At 40.2% G+C, this 20,321-nt stretch overlaps 1 protein-coding gene and 2 long non-coding RNA genes across 3 annotated transcripts in view; 2 read left to right on the top strand and 1 right to left on the bottom strand.

Moving 5' to 3' along the window:
• NR1D2 (nuclear receptor subfamily 1 group D member 2) overlaps positions 1-5,959 on the top strand; it is a 29,710-nt gene extending 23,751 nt beyond the window's left edge. The window contains exon 8 of the mRNA XM_040480059.1: positions 2,562-5,959. Coding sequence (XP_040335993.1) covers positions 2,562-2,758 — 197 coding nt within the window. The 3' untranslated portion in view covers positions 2,759-5,959. The remainder of the gene's footprint in view (positions 1-2,561) is intronic.
• Positions 5,960-7,531: 1,572 nt separating this feature from the next.
• On the bottom strand, positions 7,532-10,047 carry LOC121033591 (uncharacterized). Its single transcript, XR_005792013.1, has 3 exons — positions 9,654-10,047; positions 8,966-9,128; positions 7,532-7,760 (listed from the first exon to the last, which is right to left on the bottom strand). It is a non-coding gene; the product is annotated as an uncharacterized LOC121033591 (long non-coding RNA).
• A 632-nt stretch (positions 10,048-10,679) lies between these two features.
• LOC121033592 (uncharacterized) lies at positions 10,680-16,844 on the top strand. The gene is made up of 2 exons (XR_005792014.1): positions 10,680-11,303; positions 16,452-16,844. It is a non-coding gene; the product is annotated as an uncharacterized LOC121033592 (long non-coding RNA).
• Positions 16,845-20,321: the final 3,477 nt, after the last annotated feature.

Here is a 20,321-nt window from a genome sequence, read left to right as displayed (position 1 = left end):
TGTGAGACCACAGTTCATCTAGAAATAGATTTCAGTTGTCTGTGGAAGGAATTTAACTTCCATCTTGTAGGAAGTGAATATGAAGAGAAATTAGGTGAGGAGCACAGGCTTCGGAGAGGGATGAAGAACCAGCTAAGAAAGTAGAGGACAGATGTAGCATGAATTAAACTATACAAGTAGTGTAGCATTTAGTAAATCATGTAGAAGAGAAATTTCCATTTCAATCTGTACATTCTATTGTTAGTTTCTAGAGCATTATTGTTTATGATCCAGCTAGATTTGTAGATAGGTTATTTGGCCTTGAAATCATGAAACCATGGTTTTAGATATTGAGATTTTAGAAAAATTTAATAACTTTACATTTTTAGTTATAGGAATCCCTTCCCTGAAGCTCTGAGTTGTGTAGAAGTGCGTAGGACATCCCAACACAAAATACTCACTGAAGGACTTCTAATGCAAATATCTTCATTACCTGTGGGTTTCTTTCTTTGCCTATTTAGATTATTTTGTTTGTGGGGCTCACTGTCATTCTTAACCGGTTGTTGGTATTGTATATTACTAATGATAATGATGCAAACCAGGTATTCTGCTTATAAGGGCTCTCTAAAGGAAGGAATTTTGGTTTATGTTCACTGCTAATTACCTAGCACCTATTACAGTAGCCACACACATTCAGTAAGTGTTTGGTGAGGGAATTAATAAATTGCAAGGATGCTGAAGAAAACAATTACTTGAATATTAAAGGCAAGGGAGATTCTTGGAAGCATTACTGAAGGCTTTAAGTAGTTTTGCAAAGATGGCCCGTATGATTTTATGACCAAAGTCAAATGTTCACAGGTCTTTTTCCATAAGAATTGGCACACAGTTGAATAATAATCCAAATTTTCTTAAATGTAAGATAAACAAACCTATTTTCATCATTTTTTCTGCATTTAGAGTTAATCAAACATTTTTCCCCCTTACTATGAAATTTTAGTCTTTGTTCCAAGTGTTTGCTTTGCAGGTGGCTTTTTTAACTCCCAGTTACAATGCAAAGCTTCAATATCCTTATAAAAAAATGAATAAAAGGGTGTGAATGGCCAGAGAATTTTGCTTCCTTGGCAGTGTCTTACTAATTACAACTTCCTGTACTGGGGGCCATTGAATATTTCTTGTGCATTACTGCCTCCTATTGTAAAGGGAAGAAATAGCCCTTGATGATGAAAAAAAAGCCTATGGGCAAACAACATAGGTTTGGCTAATTTTAAGATACTTTCCTTTATTGTTGGTTTATACTAAATCATTAATTAACACTTTCTATGATGAGCTTAATAAATACAGTATACTAGGCGGTGCCTGGGTGGTTAAGTGTCCGACTTCAGCTCAGGTCATGATCTCACAGTCTGTGAGTTTGAGCCCCGTGTTGGGCTCTGTGCTGACAGCTCAGAGCCTGCAGCCTGGTTCAGATACTGTGTCTCCCTCTCTCTTTGCCCCTCCCCACCTCACGCTCTGTCTCCGTCTCTGAAAAATGAATAAACCTTAAAAAAAAAAAAATACAGTATGCTAAATGAAAGTGAATGCTTAGGTTATAATTAGGTAATAAAGTTGCATAGTATATTAGTTATCTATTACCACTAACAAATTACCTTAAAACTTAGTGGCTTTTTATCTCACAGTTTCTGAGGGTTAGGAATATGGTGCGGCTTTGATGGGTGCCTCTGGCTCAAGGTTTCTTAGGAGATTGTAGTCAAACTTGGAGCAGGGCTGTGGTCAACTATGAAGGCTCAACTAGGTAAGGATCTGCTGCTTCTAGGCTTATTCATGTGGTTGTTGGCAGGATACATTTCCTTGCAAGATGTTGGACTGAGTGCCTCAGTTCTTTGCTGGCTTTTGGCTAGAGACCACTGTCAGTTCCTTAGCACCTGGGCCACTTCCATAGGCAGTTCACAACGTGGCATCTGGCTTTTCTCAGAGTAAGTGAGCAAAAGTATGCTAAAGATGGAAGTCAAGTGTTTTTTTTGTTTTTTTGTTTTTGTAATCGAATATTTTATTCGTTAGTAGTGAATCAGTAAATCTAGCCCACTCAAGGGGAAAGGGATAGGCAAGGGCACGGATACCAGGATGAGGAAATCATTGGTGGCTGTTTTAGAGGTTGCTTGCCACACATGGCAACATACAAATGTGGATATATTCCAAATGAAGTAAAATTATATTTGTAAACTACATTATTCATTTTATTTTCTCAATGAGAAGCAGTTGAAATTAGCAGATGGCATCTAATTGTAAAAATCAGAACCTTTAGTTTTGTGAACAAAATACTAAGCACTAAAGAGTTTTGATTTATCAAGTATACTGTGTGATATACATCTTTATAATATAATCAACAGATACAAAAATTTGCCATTGGGATTTATAAAATTTTGTCAAATATTTTTTGCCTTTGTTCCAATGTATAAAACCTTGTTTTAAATTCATTAATGAGATTGATGAGCAAGAATTATATTTCTAGTTAATGTTTTCTCTTAATTGATAATGTTAATAACATGTCCTCTCATTCATGTCTCTCTATTCCTTACTATTAGATCGATCTGGAATAGAAAATGTCAACTCTGTTGAGGCTTTGCAGGAAACTCTCATCCGTGCACTAAGGACCTTAATAATGAAAAACCATCCAAACGAGGCCTCTATTTTTACAAAACTTCTTCTAAAGTTGCCAGATCTTCGATCTTTAAACAACATGCACTCTGAGGAGCTCTTGGCCTTTAAAGTTCACCCCTAAGGCCTTTGTTAATTTAAACATGAACTGACTCATGCTAACTGTACATTTTGTGCTAATATGCTTATTTATATGTGTATACCATATGTGGAGATAGAAAAGACCTTTAAGACAATACAAGATTATAGGCTGTCTCTGTAATCATGCGGTAGCTGTTTGGATTGAGGTTTCTCCAGCCATGGTTAGACATTGACCGCATTTCCCCTATAGACCAATCAGCTGTGTCGCACTTAAACTGGAGAAGTTACACTGAATTATAGTCACACTGAATGTTAGACTTTTCATCTGCCAAAACCAAAAACCATTTTGATCTCCCTGTGGTATAAATATAACGCACAATCACAAGTATATGAGGACTTAAAAATTAACCTTTTGTGGTAGAAATTTTGTTCTATGACGAAAACTTGATTTCACCACGAGCCATTGGATCTGGTAATTGGAGACACTGCAAGTTGGGTGATCTCCACGTGTGTATTTTGCTCTACTACCACTGTTAAAGTGTATGATCCTGGGCAGGTTTGTTGGTTGTGGAAAATGAAAATTGATAGTGCTCTCAGTGTCCCACCTCACAGATACTAAAAAATGTCTATAAAGCATATTTACCTCTTGGGAGATAGGCACTATGTAAATAAGGTAACATTTTTGTTATTATAATTTTCATAATAATACTCTTTTCTTATTTCTAAGCATTTCTGAGAAATCATTTCACAGTCCACGCCAACCTATTATTCAGGGTTCCTGCATATGTGTGGGTATCCTCTTGGCACACACATATTCAAAGTTTATGGGTATATCAGATACATAGTATGTGTACATAATATCTCTGTGAACATAGTTAAACACATTTCTTCACAATATTTTAAACTGTGAAGAACTTTATCATTCAATAAACTTAAAACAAGAGGTGTCAAAGACTCAAGTTAGGTGCGTTTTACCTGTTGATGACATAACCATTGCTTTAAGTGTTTAGACAGTAGAATATTGAATTTATGCTCTATTTTTATTTAAGCAGCATTTAATGTAAAAGTACAATAGGCAAGGGAGTCCAAATTTCAAAAAATATGTGTTTTAGAGTTCATCTTTGGTAAGATCTTTAGTTCAGGGTACTAGTTGTTTAAAAGTTCATTCAGATTCTTACCTTGTACTAAAAAAGGTTACAATGCCCCTTAAACACATGCTGCAGCTTGATGAAAAATATTTTGATCCTTTTTGGAGAACCAATCAATGTTTAAGAAAACTGTTTAATATGTTGGCTGTGCGTGTGTGTGTATGCATGTGTGCGCAAGTGTGTTCTGAGTCCACTATTTTTTTTTTTTTCCTAAGTAACACTACAGGGATTTTGTCAGATTAGATTTAATCTAGAATTTGAAAAAAAAAAAATCATTTAGTGTGTGTGACCTATAGGCTTAGAAATGGTACAGAGACATTTCATCCACATTTCTAATATTGGGCTTTATTAAATAGAGAAAATCAGCCTCTGTTGATGGCAGTGGGAGAAATAGCCAAAGTTGAGGATTTTATGTGTCTTTCTGTTTCCCTGGAAAATTACAATTAATTGGAATTTTTTGGAAAAGATTGCCTTCTGTATAATTTTGGGATTATATAAAATTTCAAGAATGGAAAGAGCCTGCTTTACTATACTCAGCCTGTTACTTTAATGACATGTGAGCAGAATGCCTTATTTTGTAATCTTGTTTAACTTGTTGCTACTGGGACTTGAATTTCTGTGGCACTTGTTAAGTAAGTTAAAAAAAGAAGTTAAATCCTCTCATTATTAAAGAGGAAAGGTGATGGTGATGTCTGTAATACAATATAAACCATAATTGTGATTTACCTTACATTGGTAAGACTTTTATGGGATATACAGTATAGTTTTTGTGAATTATTTACACGATAGCATTATCTTTTTATAATTTTTTTCCTATGATAAATGCATAGTTTTCTTCTATGGGGGATAGAAACGGCTTTTTGAAGTAATCCTGAAAACCTCAAAGATCATGTTTATTCTTAATTTTTGCCTTTTGCATAATCCTCTTTATATAACATGTTATCTTCAAAACAATTACTGTCTTTAGGAATGTGTAACGAGAAGTATGTTAGTATTGCTTATAAAACTTTAGTTAGGTTCAATATATACATGTATACATCTATATATAGGTATGTAGGTTTGCATTTTGTCTTGTAAAATTTTATTTGAACAAATTCTTCCTGTAGGTAATGGGAAACAAAATTAATGGTTCATATGCCACTTGTAGCATCTCTATATTTGAAAATAGCCCAGTATTAAAACTTCTAAAATTAAACCAGCAGCCTATTATAAGCACATTCTTTGATTGAGTCATTGGTTATAAACTTACTAAATGTGGAGGAGACAACCAGTTTGGGAAACTTCTGAGTCGGTGGGACACTGGTGATTAATTGATAATGTACTGTATGAATTAAGTGATGCTTTAACTCTGATTTTACATTTTAAACTTCAATTGTGGGCATTATGTCAGCAAACTTAAGGGCATTATGTCAGCAAGCTAAAACGTTTTTTTTTTTTTTTTTCTCTGTGCTTTTAATGTATCTCTACATGATCTGAGAGAGGATTCAAGCTTTTCAGAGAGAAATAGCTGAGGGAAAGGGGAAACATCTTCTTGAGTTGAAGCTTTTCCTTAATGGCGATGGATTAATTACAGATAAAACTAGAAGGCAATTTCAGTGGATTAAGTGTATAGCTTTTGTATCTACATTTCAAGAAATTACCATTGTAACTTGATAAGAAATGATTTATTTTATGTAAACATCATTGCAAAGCAAGGTGTAGAAGCTCAGCTAGATTTATTACTGTGCACGAGAGTAAATACCTATCTCAATTATTCTTTTTCTTTTTCCAATATAAAGTTTGCTGAATGTACAAGAAGAGTTTATCACTTAGGATATAGAATTTTTTTTAGGGGTTGGGGGGATGGGATCTGTCAGGAAATCACCTATAAACAAAGATTGTCTTGATTTGATTCAAAATGTAAAACTTGAAGCTATTCTTGAACTAACGTGGAAAAATGGCTATTGTTTTAAAAATGATAGAAATATATTGTCAAGATATGAATTACGTTTATTTTCTACAAACTGTTATTGATGAGGACATGGGTAATATCTTCATGTTTCTGAAAAGTAATCTGTACATGGGGGGAGGGGATAATAAATATTATTTCTAACCAACTGTGGTTTTGGTATCTTTCTGTCTTGATGTTTTTGTAAGACTCTAATTTAACTTTACTACTTTCCTCTGAGCACAGCAGGATGTCTTACCTAAATCTCTGATTCAGCATAGGGGAACATATATATGCAGGGCTCTTTTTAAAAGATTTTAGGGGGGCGCCTGGGTGGCGCAGTCGGTTAAGCGTCCGACTTCAGCCAGGTCATGATCTCGCGGTCCGGGAGTTCGAGCCCCGCATCGGGCTCTGGGCTGGTGGCTCAGAGCCTGGAGCCTGTTTCCGATTCTGTGTCTCCCTTTCTCTCTGCCCCTCCCCCGTTCATGCTCTGTCTCTCTCTGTCCCAAAAATAACAATAAAAACGTTGAAAAAAAAATTAAAAAAAAAACAAAAACAAAAAAAACATTTTAGGGGTGCCTAGGTGGCTCAGTCAGTTAAGAGTCTGACTCTTGATTTTGGCTCAGGTCAGGATGTCACGGTTCATGGGTTCAAGCCCTGCATTGGGCTCTGTGCTGACAGTAGAGAGCCTGCTTGGGATTCTCTCTCTCCCTCTCTCTCTGCTCCTCCCCCCCACAAAAAATAAACATTAAAAAAAAAAATAATAAAAGATTTTAGTTTGTTTAGAGAGTCCAGCAAAGATTGTTGCTGTTTTCTATAATGCCAGATGAATAGTAGTTTGCTGTATCTGGTAAGGTAATCTTTCTTAGACGGAGACGGCAGAGAGGAAAGGGGTGCTTGATCTAGCCAAGACTCAGCCTTGGCCGTGAATGGGATAGAGTGCCTCAGCAAGACCACTACCCCTTTCCTAGGGTGCGTAGCCATGCTGGCAAAGTTGAGGCAGTTACTGAAATCACTCCCTGCAGTTGTTTTCCAGACCAGCAATATCCACTACTTTTCTGTGGATGTTAATTGATATTAGGTGGGAGAAATGGGCTCATTGATTAAATAAACTTGGAAATGCTGGGTTAACAAGGTTACTGAGATGTCTTTATGTCAGTCCTGTTCTCTAATGGGCAAGTGTGTATCGTGAGTTTTTTGAGGAAGTGTTGGTGTGGGATGCAGTTTTTCCCAAACTTCCTCTGCTAAGTAGGCTCTCCCTGACGTTTTTTTATGTGTTGAACACTTGTTGGGACTCCTTGGAAGGTGTGATTTCAGGAGAAAAAACCTTGTTAACCCACTTTGGGTGTTGATAAGGATATTGATCACATTCTGTGGATTATTGTACAGATTTGTAATTTGCCCTCTTTTTTGCACAGTACAAGAAACAGCTCTAAATAAATGTGTGGCTGGGGGCGCCTGGGTGGCTCAGTCAGTTAACCGTCTGACTTCAGCTCAGGTCACGATCTCACGGTCCTTGAGTTCGAGCCCCGCGTCGGGCTCTGGGCTGATGGCTCAGAGCCTGGAGCCTGCTTCCGATTCTGTGTCTCCCTCTCTCTCTGCCCCTCCCCCGTTCATGCTCTGTCTCTGTCTCAAAAATAAATTAAAAAAAAAAAAATGTGTGGCTGATGGAAAACAATAGATTAAATTCCTTTTGAATGTTGGTAGTGTTGCATGTGAGTAAATGAGTAAAGACAGCCAATTCATGGATCTGGTTTTAGTTTTCACATTCACTTGGGCCCGTTAAAATTTATCACATTTGCTTTTCTTAATTCTTGGTCTGTCTAAATAAAGGTTTAGCAACAACTATGGCCTCTGTTCCAGTAGCCACATCAGAGTTGCTCTTCACAATGTCAAAGTTGGTGGAGGAATCATAAGGGCAGTCTCAGAGGAACTCACCTCTCCAGAGTGTTTTCCACGGGGGCATGGTCCTAAGAACGGAAAGATGGTCTCAAAATTAGCATTTCCCCTACATTTTAATATAAATTACTAAAGAGGATGAGATCAGTGGTTTAAATAAGACTCAAATACCTGGGACAAAAATGGTGTTTTTAAATGTTTTTTTTTCTGTTTTCCTACTGGTGTCCAGAGAATTGAATATGATTTTTTAAAAAGTCTCTAAGGTAAGTTCTGTGTTTTTCTTTTCTACAGTTTCATTTTTCTCTCAATTCTCCTTATCCTTAGTCCTCCTGCCCCAGTACTTTGTTGCTTTGCTTGTAAATTTTCATTTATTTCCCCCGCCCCCAATAGCCATTTCATTTCCTGTTCAGGTTCTGCAGTTAAATGCAACTCAGGTAGTTTCCAGAGTGGAAAGCACCTACCCTTTCATGCTCCCTTGATCATCTTTTTGTTCTCTACAGTTAGGCTGCTCTCTTCCTAAGCTGTTTTATCCAACAAGACTTTTGAGGAATAAACTGATGGTGTAGTCATTCATTACTTAAACACATTTACTGAACATGTATGTCTCAGGAATGTTTAAAAAATCCAAATGCAAAATGAGTTTCTTGAAAATCCAGGGCACTAATCCAGTGTTGTGGAAATTGTGCACACATGGAGCAAATGGCCACCGATCATAGCATCTTAAGTAGTAATTGCCAGCAAATGCTGTTCCAGCCATGGTGTGCTGGGGTCAGCTTATAAGGTCCCTTGAGGTCTCACTGTTACACTTCCAGGAATTTACAGAGCTGGTTGTTAGAAACAGCCATTATATAAGCTTGCAATTGAATTTTATTGGAGAAGATAATACTCAGAACTCTTCACTTCCTAATTATTTTACGTTTTACTGTTGTTTATGCTTTTGAGGCTCAGTACCTTTATTTTTATGGATATGGCGGCAATACTTTATAATGGCATGTGCCTTTATATATCTCTATATATATCTCTACCCAACTGCCTAAGTGATGGCACATTGGTAGCTCAAAATTGGCCGTGGTAGGATTATTTATACGATGGAAAGCTCCAAATGCTATGAATCAGAGCTTGATTTATTGTTTTTTTTTTTTTTTTGATTGTCTAGATTTAGGAAAGTGGTGGAGAAAGTGAATACAAATTACACTTACAAGTGCCCCATGCCTGTAGCCATTAAACATTGCAAACAGAAAATTGACAAAATGGTCCAATATTTGAAAACTATTACCTGATTCAGCAAAGAAGTTGTTCGCATCATTGGTAAACCAATCAAGTTGTGACATAATTTTTGTTTCATTTTTGTTTCACGAATACACTTAAAATCTCACCATTCATGTCAGAACTGTACTTGTTTGTCAGTTGCACCTTCAGCAAAAATAATGGAATGCATTCTGTGAAAGATTAATTGGTTATATGGAACTTAGGGTAAAGAGTTGTACATTTTATAAGTTGTAAAATTAATACTACATACGTACACACGGCATTCATACATACATTCAGTAAAAATAATAAATACATACACACACCTTCATAAGGTATTTTCCCCCAGAGTGGTAGCTAAATGTTTACCACTATTAACCCCCAAGAAGTAATTCTGTTTCCTAGATAAAGGAAACCAGGGCTCAGAGAGTGTAAGTAATCTGCTCAAGGTCACACCGCTACCGAGTGAAGAATTGGAATGTAAAACCCAGATGTCTGGGCAGAGGGTTTGTTCCACGCGTAACAGAGGAGCACTGGGCTTGGGGTCTCCTTCTTGGCAGAGCGGTTTTAGTAAGTCTACTCTGATCTGTATATACACGCAGCGCTTCCGTTCACGGGTTTGGGGGTGGGTGGAGGGGAAGCTCTTGAATCAAGGATTCAATGCAGAATATGAGTTTACTGTTATCCTCCAGCCCCTACATGACTTTTCCTCTTACGTGTAAGAAGCATAAACTGCTTCAAGTGGTTGCAAGACTAAATGAGCTGTCAACAGTGAGCTGCAAACAGTGAAGTCCTCTGCAGACGCGAGGTCATTGTTTTTCCTTAGGAAATGCAGGAAGTCGTCTCCTGGGGGGTAGCGAGTGTGGAAAGCAGGGCCCTGGACGAGGTTCTCCCTGGGTCAGTGTCTGTGGTGCTGTCCCTCACAGGCCACTCAGGGCTGTGAGGTGGCAGTTTCCAATGTAGGCCTGTCTCCGCGGAGGACTGCTCTGACAGTTAAGACCGTGGTGACCTCGACCTTCAGACACCGATTTCCGGTAACTTCCTCAGGAGAGGCTAAACAAGCGACAAACGATGACCACGTCGGCATCCCATTTCCAAGCCCCCAGACGAGAATACGGTAGTTCTCCCTTACCCGCAGTTTAGCTTCCCGTGATTTCAGTTACCCGCCCTCAGCCGCCTCCGGAAGCCAGGGATCCTCCTGAAGGAGGTAGGAGCCCAATGCTACGTCACAAGGCCCGCCCACCACGTTCGCCCCACGTCAGCACGTGGGCTTTTTGTGTGTCGGTGCTCGCGGGGAGAAGGGTGAGTACGGTGCAGGGAGGTGTTTTCAGAGAGCACGTTCACATACCTTTTATTATAGTATACTGTTGTATTGTTCTTTGTTATTAATCTCTCACTCCGCCTAATTTATAAATTAAGCTCCGCCATCGCTTTGTATGTCCAGGAAATGTCACGGTATATATCTAGGGTTCCGTTCTTCCATGCCTTCAAGCATCCACTGGGGATCTTGGAATGTTTCTCCCTATAGCTAAGGGACACTGCTATATATAAGGAAGGTCTTTAGTATTCTGGTGGATATTATCAACGTTTAAGGTGTACATCTATCACAAAGGACAGGAATAATAGGGTCAATGTCCCTTCATAGTAAAAATAGCATAACAAAGAATTCCATGTCTTTGAGTTTTGAATATTCTCACCCTTTATTCTGGATTGAGGATACCTTTGTGGTTGCGGTTCTGCTCTTCAGTGATCTTGAGAAGATCCCTTCACCTTCTGAGTTCAGCTCCCCTCTGTAAAGTGAGGGAATTTAGCTATGTGCCCTCCCAGGGCTAACATACAATGTGACACAATGATCTATAAACAACAGAGTTAAAAAAGAAAAGAAAGCCAGAGGGTGAAAAATTTCTTGCGTGTGGGGGGAGGGGGGGGGGAGAGGGGAGACACAGAAACATGGTTCCTGTAGCTAAAGATTGACAGATCACACTTGTCTTAACCTGATGTGACATTGCACCCTGCTGGCCATCTGTCCATGGTCCTTGTGTGACTCCTTGCTCCCTCATGCCTTCCTCAGTGCTCAGTGGTCACAGTACCCTTAGCTCAGAGTCATCTCTCAATGTCAGGAACAGGAAGTGTGCTGGGGGAAGGGGGGGTGAGTGTCGAGGAGTTTCATATCCCCTAGGGTTCCCAATGCCCAGTGGAGGGGGCAACTGAAACTGGAGAAAAGCACAAAGCACAAGGAACGTCAGAAACCCCCTGGCCCAGTGGCTGCACTCTAGTAGGTCCTGAGTTTTTAGGTGAAAGTTTCTATTCAAGCTGAGACCTTTCCTGCATCGCAGCACTTCCCAGTTTTTGATCATAACAAAAATGTAAGTTTTTGTAGTTCAAGTGTGAAAGAGTATAAAGTTTTTTTTGTAGTTGATGATTCTGTCTCTTCCCCTAAATCCTCTTAATTTTATTCCAGCCCTCAAGGTAGTCAGGAAAATGTTCACCATATAAAACCAGAACTTCTACTTATTGTCCGTTTCCAACACTCTTAGCTGGAAAAATCAAAAGAATTTTATAGTGAAAACCCAAACACCTGCCACCTATATTTCACCTTTCACATTTTATTGTACTTGTGAATTACAGAGCTATCTATCCTTCCATCCATCAATCCATCTTGGGATTTCTTAAAATGCATTTCAAAGTAAATTGAAGTCCTCCATAAACTTCCCCCTAAATTTTTCATCTTGTATATTATTTACTAGAATTAAATATTGACTTATAGTTTTTTTTTTTTGATACACAATTTATGGACAATGAAATGCACAAGTCTTTAGGGTATATCTGCCACTGTATTTGCACAAATGCATTCTCACTGTGTAACCCAAAACCTCTCTGGAGATATAGAAAATTAGCATCATCTCAGAAGGTTCTCCCATGCCCCTTTCTAGGCAGTTCCCACCCCTCAGAGACAACAGCTATTGTTTTGATTTTTTTCCACTGTAGGTTAGATTAACCTATAACTTTTTTTTAAATGTTTATTTTTATTTTTGAGAGAGTGAGAGAGAGTGAGAGAGAGTGAGCGAGCATGAGTGGGGGAGGGGCAGAGAGAGAGGGAGACACAGAATCAGAAGCTGTCAGCACAGAGCCCGACGTGGGGCTCAAACTCAGGGACTGTGAGATCATGACCTGAGCTGAAGTCGGATGCTCAACCCACTGAGCCACCCAGGCACCCCTAATGTATTCTATAACTTTATATAAATGGTGTCATTGCCATATGTACTCTTATATAATAAGGCTTCATCACTCAGCATAGTGTGTTTGAGATTTATCCGTCATGATTTTATTCTTTTTATTGCTGAATAGTATTCCTTTGTATGGATGTACCACAGTTTATCCTATCAGTGGGTATCTGGGTTCTTTCCAGTGTTGGGTTATTATGAGTAAAGCTGTTAGGAATACTCCTTTGTATTTGCTCTTGCACTATATAGCATGACTTGACCCTGGGGTAGAATTTGTGTTGGGTTCCAAGAGCTGAAGTAGCAGAGTATAATGCAAAGCATGAGAAACAGAGAATTAAATCTTAATCTTTTCTGCTTGAGGTGTTACAGAAAAAGCAGCTCATCAGTTATAAGAAGCTTAAGAGCTAGTTAAAAGGGAGTTTAACAATAAGAATACTTATTACTTATTTCCTGCATACACCCTCTGGGTAGCTCCAAATGCCATGAAGAACCCAGGAGCTCACCTCATACCCATTAGATTGGCCATTATTGAATGAACCACAAAAGAAAGTAACAAGTGTTGGTGAAGATGTGGAAAAATTGAGATAATTGTGCACTCGTGGTGGGAATGTGAAATGGTACAGTTTTGTGGAAAACAGTATGGTGCTTCCTTAAAAAAATTAAAATTCAAATTACCATATAATCCAGCAATTCCACTTCTGGGTATATACCCAAAAGAATTGAAAGCAGGGTCTTGAAGAGAAATCTGTACATCCATGTTATAGCAGTATTTTCATAATAGCCAAATGTTGGAAGCAACATTTGGAGTCCACTGATGGATGCAAAGCATGTGGTTGATACATACAATGGAATATTATTCAAACTTAAAAAGGAAGAAACTTCTGACACCTGCTACAACATGGATGAACCTTGTGCTAAGTGAAATTAGCCAGTCACAAAAAGGCAAATACTGTATGATTCCACTTATATGAAGTACCTAGAGTAGTCACATTCATTGAAAATAGCGTGGTAGTTTCTTGTGGATGGCAGGGGAGTGGTGGGGGCGTGTTTCAGAGTTTTAGTTTTGCAAGATGAAAAAGTTCTGGAGATTTGTTGCACAATAATGTGATTGTACTTAAACACTACTGAACTTGGTACACTTAAAAATAGTTAAGGTGGTAAATTCTATGTTATATGTATTTTACCACAATTAATAAAAAAAAAAACACCCAACCCAATTGCTTCTGATCCTTCTTTGTCATCTTGTGCATAATGTTTTCTCTTATGGTTGCAAGGTGGTGCCACTGTTACACATCATAGAAGGACTGTGTCCAGAGAAGAAGACAGACCTTCCTTTTGTTTATTAGGGAGAAACCTTTCTCTGGTGGCCCTAACAAACTTCACCTCTGAGCTCCCATTGGCCAGATTATGTCTCATGCTACAAGGGAGCTTGGAAAGCGAGTATATACCATTTTCCAGCCTTTGTAGAGAGCAGCAGGCTCTTCCAGAAAGAACAAGTGGTTGGGGAATGGCTTTTGGGTAGGCAACCAACAACATTATCTTCTGAATGGAATATGTTAGGGAGAATGGGTCCTTCTTTGTGAGCTCAGCATTGATGGCCACTCTCAGTGGTGATCAGGGCAAATCTTGGTTGATACAGGGATTGGCTTACCTTTAATATATGCAGGGCCAGGGCAAGAATACAAATGAAGACCACCAGCTTGCCCTTGTTCTTTTCCCACTCCTGCTTTTGTCCCATAGTATGAAGGACTCCCCCCCCCCCCCCCAGGAATTTTGTGAGCCAGTTGACTTCATATTGGTATTTTGAAGTTGGCCACAGTGGGAATATTAATACTATGGAACTCAGTAAATGCCACAGACTAGGGTTCTTTCCACCCCAAGTATCAGTGCCCTGCTGAACCTTTCACACAAGCTCATGGACACTCCAGCTCTTTGGTCCAAGCTCTGTTCATCCCTTCTCTTTTACCATCCCTTGGGCCACATTCTGTGCATGCTGGCAATGTGGTCTGGCTGTGGGAGAACCGAGGAAAGAGCCTTGTGCAGGCATGGAAGCAGGCCCAGGGTCATTGGGCAGGGAGTTCAGGTACTGGAGCAATGTCTGGAACAGGGTATAGATTCTGGGCATATTTGGCCTGAGGAGAGGGGCGCAGCTTTAGGTTTGGAACTTCTAAAGTGTGACTTTAGGGCAGGGGGCCAATAGTGTAGGGTGGGGAAGAGAGGGAAATACTTTTGTCCACTCTCCCCAATCTTCTGCCTTTGCCCGGATGGGAGAGAATCCCCCTATCCTTTATATACCTGTCTAACTTCTCATTGAAGGGAGAATTGGGTATCTAATTTTTCGGAGCCCAGTACTCGTTCATGGGCTATGTTTTAGTAGTGGACGGGGCTTCTGTGTCTTGAAGTTCAGGATTTTCATAAGACGCAACTTTTGTCATTTTGTAACCGCTGGGCACCTCACCTGTGATGCACCTGGGTGTGAAGCTCAGGTTGGAATCCTTTCCATTTTAGATTCAGGAAGGAAGGAGAAAGTCCTCTTCACTTGAGTCTGTTAGGGTCAGATATGCAGCCTCTATCTTCAATTTGTACCTCCTAGAACAGTATTTCTCAAGAGGTAGTGCTCAGACCAGCAGCAACAACATCACCTGAGAACTTACTAGAAACGCAGATTCTAGGGTCCCTCCCCATACCTCCTGGATCAGAAATTCTGGAGGTGGGGCCCAGTAGTGTTTTAATAAGTCCTCCAGGTGACTCTGATGCAGCTGAAAGATCGAGAACCACTACTCTAGAAGAATAGAGCTTCGGGTAATCATTTGCCAGGGCTATCAGAACAAAGTACCACAGACTAGGTGGCAGACAACAGAAATTTACTTCTCACAGTTTTGGAGGCTGGAAGTCTGAGATCAAAGTGTTGGCAGGGTTGCATCCTTCTGAGGGCCATGACAGAAAGCTCTGTTCTAGGCTTCTCTCCTTGACTTGTAGATGGCTGTGTTCTCCTTGTGTCTTCTCATCATGTTCCCTCTGTACATGTCTGTGTCCAAATTTCCTCTTCTTATAAAGACACCGGTCTGATTGGATTAGAGCTGACTGTAATGACCTTGGTTTAATTTAGTGACCTCTTTAAAGACCATATCTCCAAATATGGTTACATTCTGAGGTACTGCGTGTTAGGACTAAAACATATGGAATCTTTGGAGGATACAATTCAGTCTGTAACACTTGGGAAAACTGGCCATATAATTTATGTGTCTTTCTCCCCATTCCCCAATTGTGAGCTTATAGAGGTCAGAGACTGGGTCTTCCTTGTTTTTGTAGCTTTAGTGTCTTACAAGATGCCCAACAATCTTCCAATAAATTTAAAGTAATTGGCTGTGGATGGAAGAGCTTTTTGATGTTTTATGGGGGTTATAATCTTAAAACACTTTTTTGTGTGTGTATCTGCCAAGCACACATCTCCATGCTTATGTCTCAGGCCTTTTTTCAAGGAAGTCTGATGTAAGACTGGCTGAGGTTTTACTACCTCATGTTGCTGTAGATTTTTGAGTTGCTTAATCCCGCTTTCTCCTTTTGTATGTGTGTATGCATAGTGGAAGCATTCCTCTGGGCCCATAGATGAGGCTGACATCTAAACTCTCTCAGAAACTTGTTTGTTTGTTTTCTTCTCTTCTGCCTGAGAGCTTTTGAAAAGAAAAGAAAATATTAGCCCCGCTTCAATCAAATATAGCAGAGGATTCTAGGTGTTTGTAGTTTTAAGAACTCAAAACCAGGCTGTGATAAACAGATAATTATCATTGAGAGGTATCCCACTTTATTTGCTAGGGATTTTCTATTGTTGCTTTTCAATTTAGTAGACAGTAGAATTACAAGTTGCTATGGCAACCTACCCATTGCCCAAGTTGCCTCAGGCCTTAAAGACACAGAAACCACGTTTGCTTTTATTCCATAGAGCTGACATTGTTGTAAAACAGAGCACAGCAGAGTGAATACGGAATTAGAGCAGACATCCTGCCCCCACTTCTTTTCCCTTCCCTCCCCTCTTGTGGTTTCTGTGTTTACCAGGCCCCTGAATAGCCCAGTGTTAGAAATTGTATAATTTGGTCTCTGGAGTTTTTTCAAGAAAACAACCGCATTGCTGCGTCCCATGCAGTTTTGCTACCTTTGTTGGTGACAAACTATGGGAGTTAAGGAGGTTTGGGGATGGTTGGCATATATGTAGTTAAACTCCCACTTTAATACAGTGTTTGACAAATGATAGACTTCTGTCATTTCTGGGACTACCCTTCTTTCATTCAGGTGGGACATCCAAAGACCACTCCAAAGAAACTGAAGACTGGTTCTCGAGGCATTTCCAACTTGAAGAAAAAGCCTGGCAGATCTGGGGACCCATTCTTGGTTACGCCCAGAAGTAGAATTAACTGGCTAAGCTTGAGAAAACACTGGAACCCTGGCAACTGTTCTAAATGAGTTTTCTCATTCCTCTGAGCTTTGCCCATAGCCACTGTATGCATATGTTGCAAAACTAATTATAAAAGATCTTGAGAGCCAAGGGAAGACTGATTCATCTGATAAGCTAATATGAGAGCATACCTTGGGCCTGGGTTGTAGTATACTTCCAGGAGGCATGATTGAGAAGTTAAAGAATCAAGGAAAACTCCTCAATAAAATAAAACTTCCCCTTGCCTACAGGAATTGCAATTACCCGAAGTTTGCTAGCTATGAAAGTTTAGATTTTACTGGGATGTGTTTATTTTCAGTCTTGTTTAATTTCTTTTCAGGCCGTAAGCCATCATTCAGTACTGATTTTTATGGCTACTTTTAAGGGACCAAGGAGGGACCTCCTTTTTTGCTATAGGAAGTACTTTATTTGGAAAGTAGGATTCACTTACGAAAGTTACCTACCCAGTTACTGTGGCAGTTTTGGCTTTACCCTACGACTTCTTTGAGCACTCAGGGCAATCGTAGACCTTGCCAGTTACCCACGCTTATGAAATGGTTGATCACAATAGCAGGAATTTAGACTAGGGAGGTCATCTGCTGCAACAGTTCTCAACTTTTCTCTCATCAGGACACATATAATGGGTGTTTTAGTTTGGGTGCTCCCAAAAGCAGACTGGAGGACAGGAAGTTGGGTGCTGGACACGAGGAAGCAGAGGTGAGGGAGGAAGAGCTGGAGAGAGAAGGGAGAAAAGCCAGTACTGGAGGTGTTAATGAGCTGGCTGCTGCTGAGGCCAAGCGGCGCTTTGTCCTGTTGGGCACCACTCTGACACGCCTCAGAACTGTCCTGCCAAGGGCTGAGTATTATCCACTGATTCTATTATTGGTTGCCCCTGAGGGCCGAGCTCTTCCCACATTACAGAGAAAGCCCTCAGGCTGAGAAACAGAGGCCTGGGCCCCTGAAGTGAGTCGTTGTCGGCAATCACAGGAACTGTCCTCGGCGGTTATAGGTGAACTCGGACACGGGCAGGGCAGCAATAGTGTCTGCTTCTCTCTGTGTGAGTATCCGTCGTTGTGGTGGTGGTTTTAGAATCTCATCCTCAAATTCTTGACACGCTTCCCATTCAGAGATGGGGATCTATGGCTTTTTTTTTTCCCCTTGAATATAGGCCAGCTTGGGACTGCTTTGACCAGCAGGTTATGATAAAAGTGATCTTACGTGACTTCCAAAGTTAGGTCATAAAAAGCCACGCGGATTCGACCTTTGTTGCTGGGGTACTTGCATTTATTTGCAGCTTTGACCTGCTATGTAAGAAGTACAGTTACCGTGAGACTGCCACAATGCAGAGGCCGTGTGTGGTCCGCAGCCCCCGCTGAGCTCCCAAGCCACGGCTAGTGTCAGCTAGCTAGCCCTGGCTAGTGAACTAGCCCCGTCGAACTTCCACGTCTCTGCAGCCTCAGTCGATATCTGACTGCCACCCCCAAGTGAGAACTGTCCAGTCAAGCACTGCCTGAATGCCTGACCTTCAGAATCTATGAAAAAGAAAAAAATGATTGTTCTACACTTTTACACTTGGAGAACTTTGTTATGCAGTCATAGTAACTGCAACACTTACCCTGGGGAAACTGGTGGTGTTGAGGAAATGCTCACAGAACACCTTTTGGGGTAGGGGTAGCCTGCCATTTTCCAGAGAAGTCACTGGAAGCCCAGGGAGGTAAAAATATTCACCTGAGTTCACATTAGCATTTCCGCCCCCCCCCCCCCCCAGCTGTGGCATTATCAGTTCCTCATCTGCTGTCTGAGGATGCGGTATTACTGGAAGATGATATTTTGACAAGGGCTTTGGGAAGAGGCTGGGAGCACCTCGCACTCAGACTGTGCGCCTTTTCTTTCCTTACTTTGGAATTCAGCAGTAAGATTGCGCTGACTGCTGCTTCACAAAGAAACCATCTCATCCTCTTTATCCAAAGCAGTTAGAACCAAGGACAAAGGAAGGAAGGAGAATGACTTGTTTAACTAATCTAGAAATCTTTCCATCATGTGAATATTTTCAATTTGGACAAAAACCCTTAAAAACTTGATGTTCCAGTGAGGAGTCATGAGTGTGGTTTACACATGCTGGGACTCTTTGAGGGCTGGGAGAAGAAAGTTCTCTGAAATTTTAGCCTCAGAATCATATGAACTTGGAAGTCGCTCCTACAAAAGGGAATGTCAGTGTTATACAGTGTCATTGCACTGTAATGAATGGAGTGTAAATGCATTCAACAGCACATGGATTCCATTTTCCTTGATGATACACTTGGATTTAGAAATGAAGGAGAAAAGCCTTCAGAAAATAGGTTTTTGGTTTTTAAAATATGTAATATTAAAAAGAATTTCAAAGCACCAAACTGTTCTTGACACCAGATGAACCCAAACCTCTGTCATATTTATGCATTTCTACTTCAAACCCCCAAGGCTGATTTATTACCAGCCTCTTAGAGAAGTTGATCATAATCCTTCTTTATGTCCATGAGAATAGAAAATTTGAGATAAAAAATGGCCCTTCTGATGGCTTTCCCTGACTCTGTGTGAGTTATAGAGACTGTACGGGTGGGTTTCAGAGACTGACACTTAAAATGGTCCTGAAAAATTTTAACTGAAAAGTGATCAATTCACAGGCTGCATATAGATAAATCTTCATCACAGCTTTTTTTTTCTTTAATGTTTTTTTATTTTGAGAGACAGAGAGAGCACGAGCTGGGAGAGGGGCAGACAGAGAGGAGAGAGAGAATCCCAAGCAGGCTCCACTCTGTCAGCCCGAGCCCGACTTGAGGCTCAATCCTACGAGAACAATGAGATTGTGAGATCATGACCTGAGCTGAAATCGAGTTGGATGCTTAACCGATTGAGCCACCCAGTTGCCCCTCTTCATCATAGGTTCTAAAGTGGCTAGACTTCAGCATTCCTCAGGATCCCTGAAATGCAACCTTATGTCTTCTGTTTACAGAACACAGAACATTGCTGGGACAATGATTTGATTTCTTTTTTTTAAAGACTGATTTAGGTTTTAGGCACAGTAAGGACAACTGCTGGGAAAATGTGTACCCAAGGTTCTCAGGGCATTCTCCAACTTACAACACTAAAATAACAGTGTAAATTAATATGTGTGTAGAGTGAGCATAAGTGTATGCTTATTTGTTTATACCTGCCTCATCACCAAACAGAAGTCAGCTTGTTGTTGTTTTTTTTATCCCGTCTATTTCCTGTAAACTGGAAATTATTTCTAAAGACTTGATGAGATTCAAGTTAATTATTTATGGGTATAGTGCACTATAGGTCATGTTGTGGTTTCATATAGCATCATAGCTATTTATTTAGCTCGTGCTTCTGTAGGTTATTCTTTAATTTGGGCGAGCTCAGCTGGGAAGAGCTAGTCTAGGGTGGGCTTGGTTAGTCTTGGCTGGGTTTACTCTTGCATCTGGTCAGCTGGTGGTTTGGCTGGGTTGACTGGCTTATGTAGGCACACCTCATTTTATTGTACTTTGCAAATACTGCGTTTTTTACAATTTGAAGGTTTGTGTCACCCCTCGGTCAAGCAGGTCTCTTGGTGCCATTTGTCTAACAGCATTTGCTCCCTTTGTGTCTCTCTGTCACATTTTGGGAATCCTTGTAATATTTCAAATTTTTTCATCATTTTGCTTGTTACAGTGATCTGTGATCAGTGATCTTTGATGTTACTATTGTAA

The sequence above is a fragment of the Herpailurus yagouaroundi genome, unplaced genomic scaffold, assembly GCF_014898765.1.
Source record: "Herpailurus yagouaroundi ecotype Mexico unplaced genomic scaffold, PumYag 159, whole genome shotgun sequence".
NCBI lineage: Eukaryota > Metazoa > Chordata > Mammalia > Carnivora > Felidae > Herpailurus > Herpailurus yagouaroundi.
This window is presented reverse-complemented; position numbering and strand designations above follow the sequence as displayed.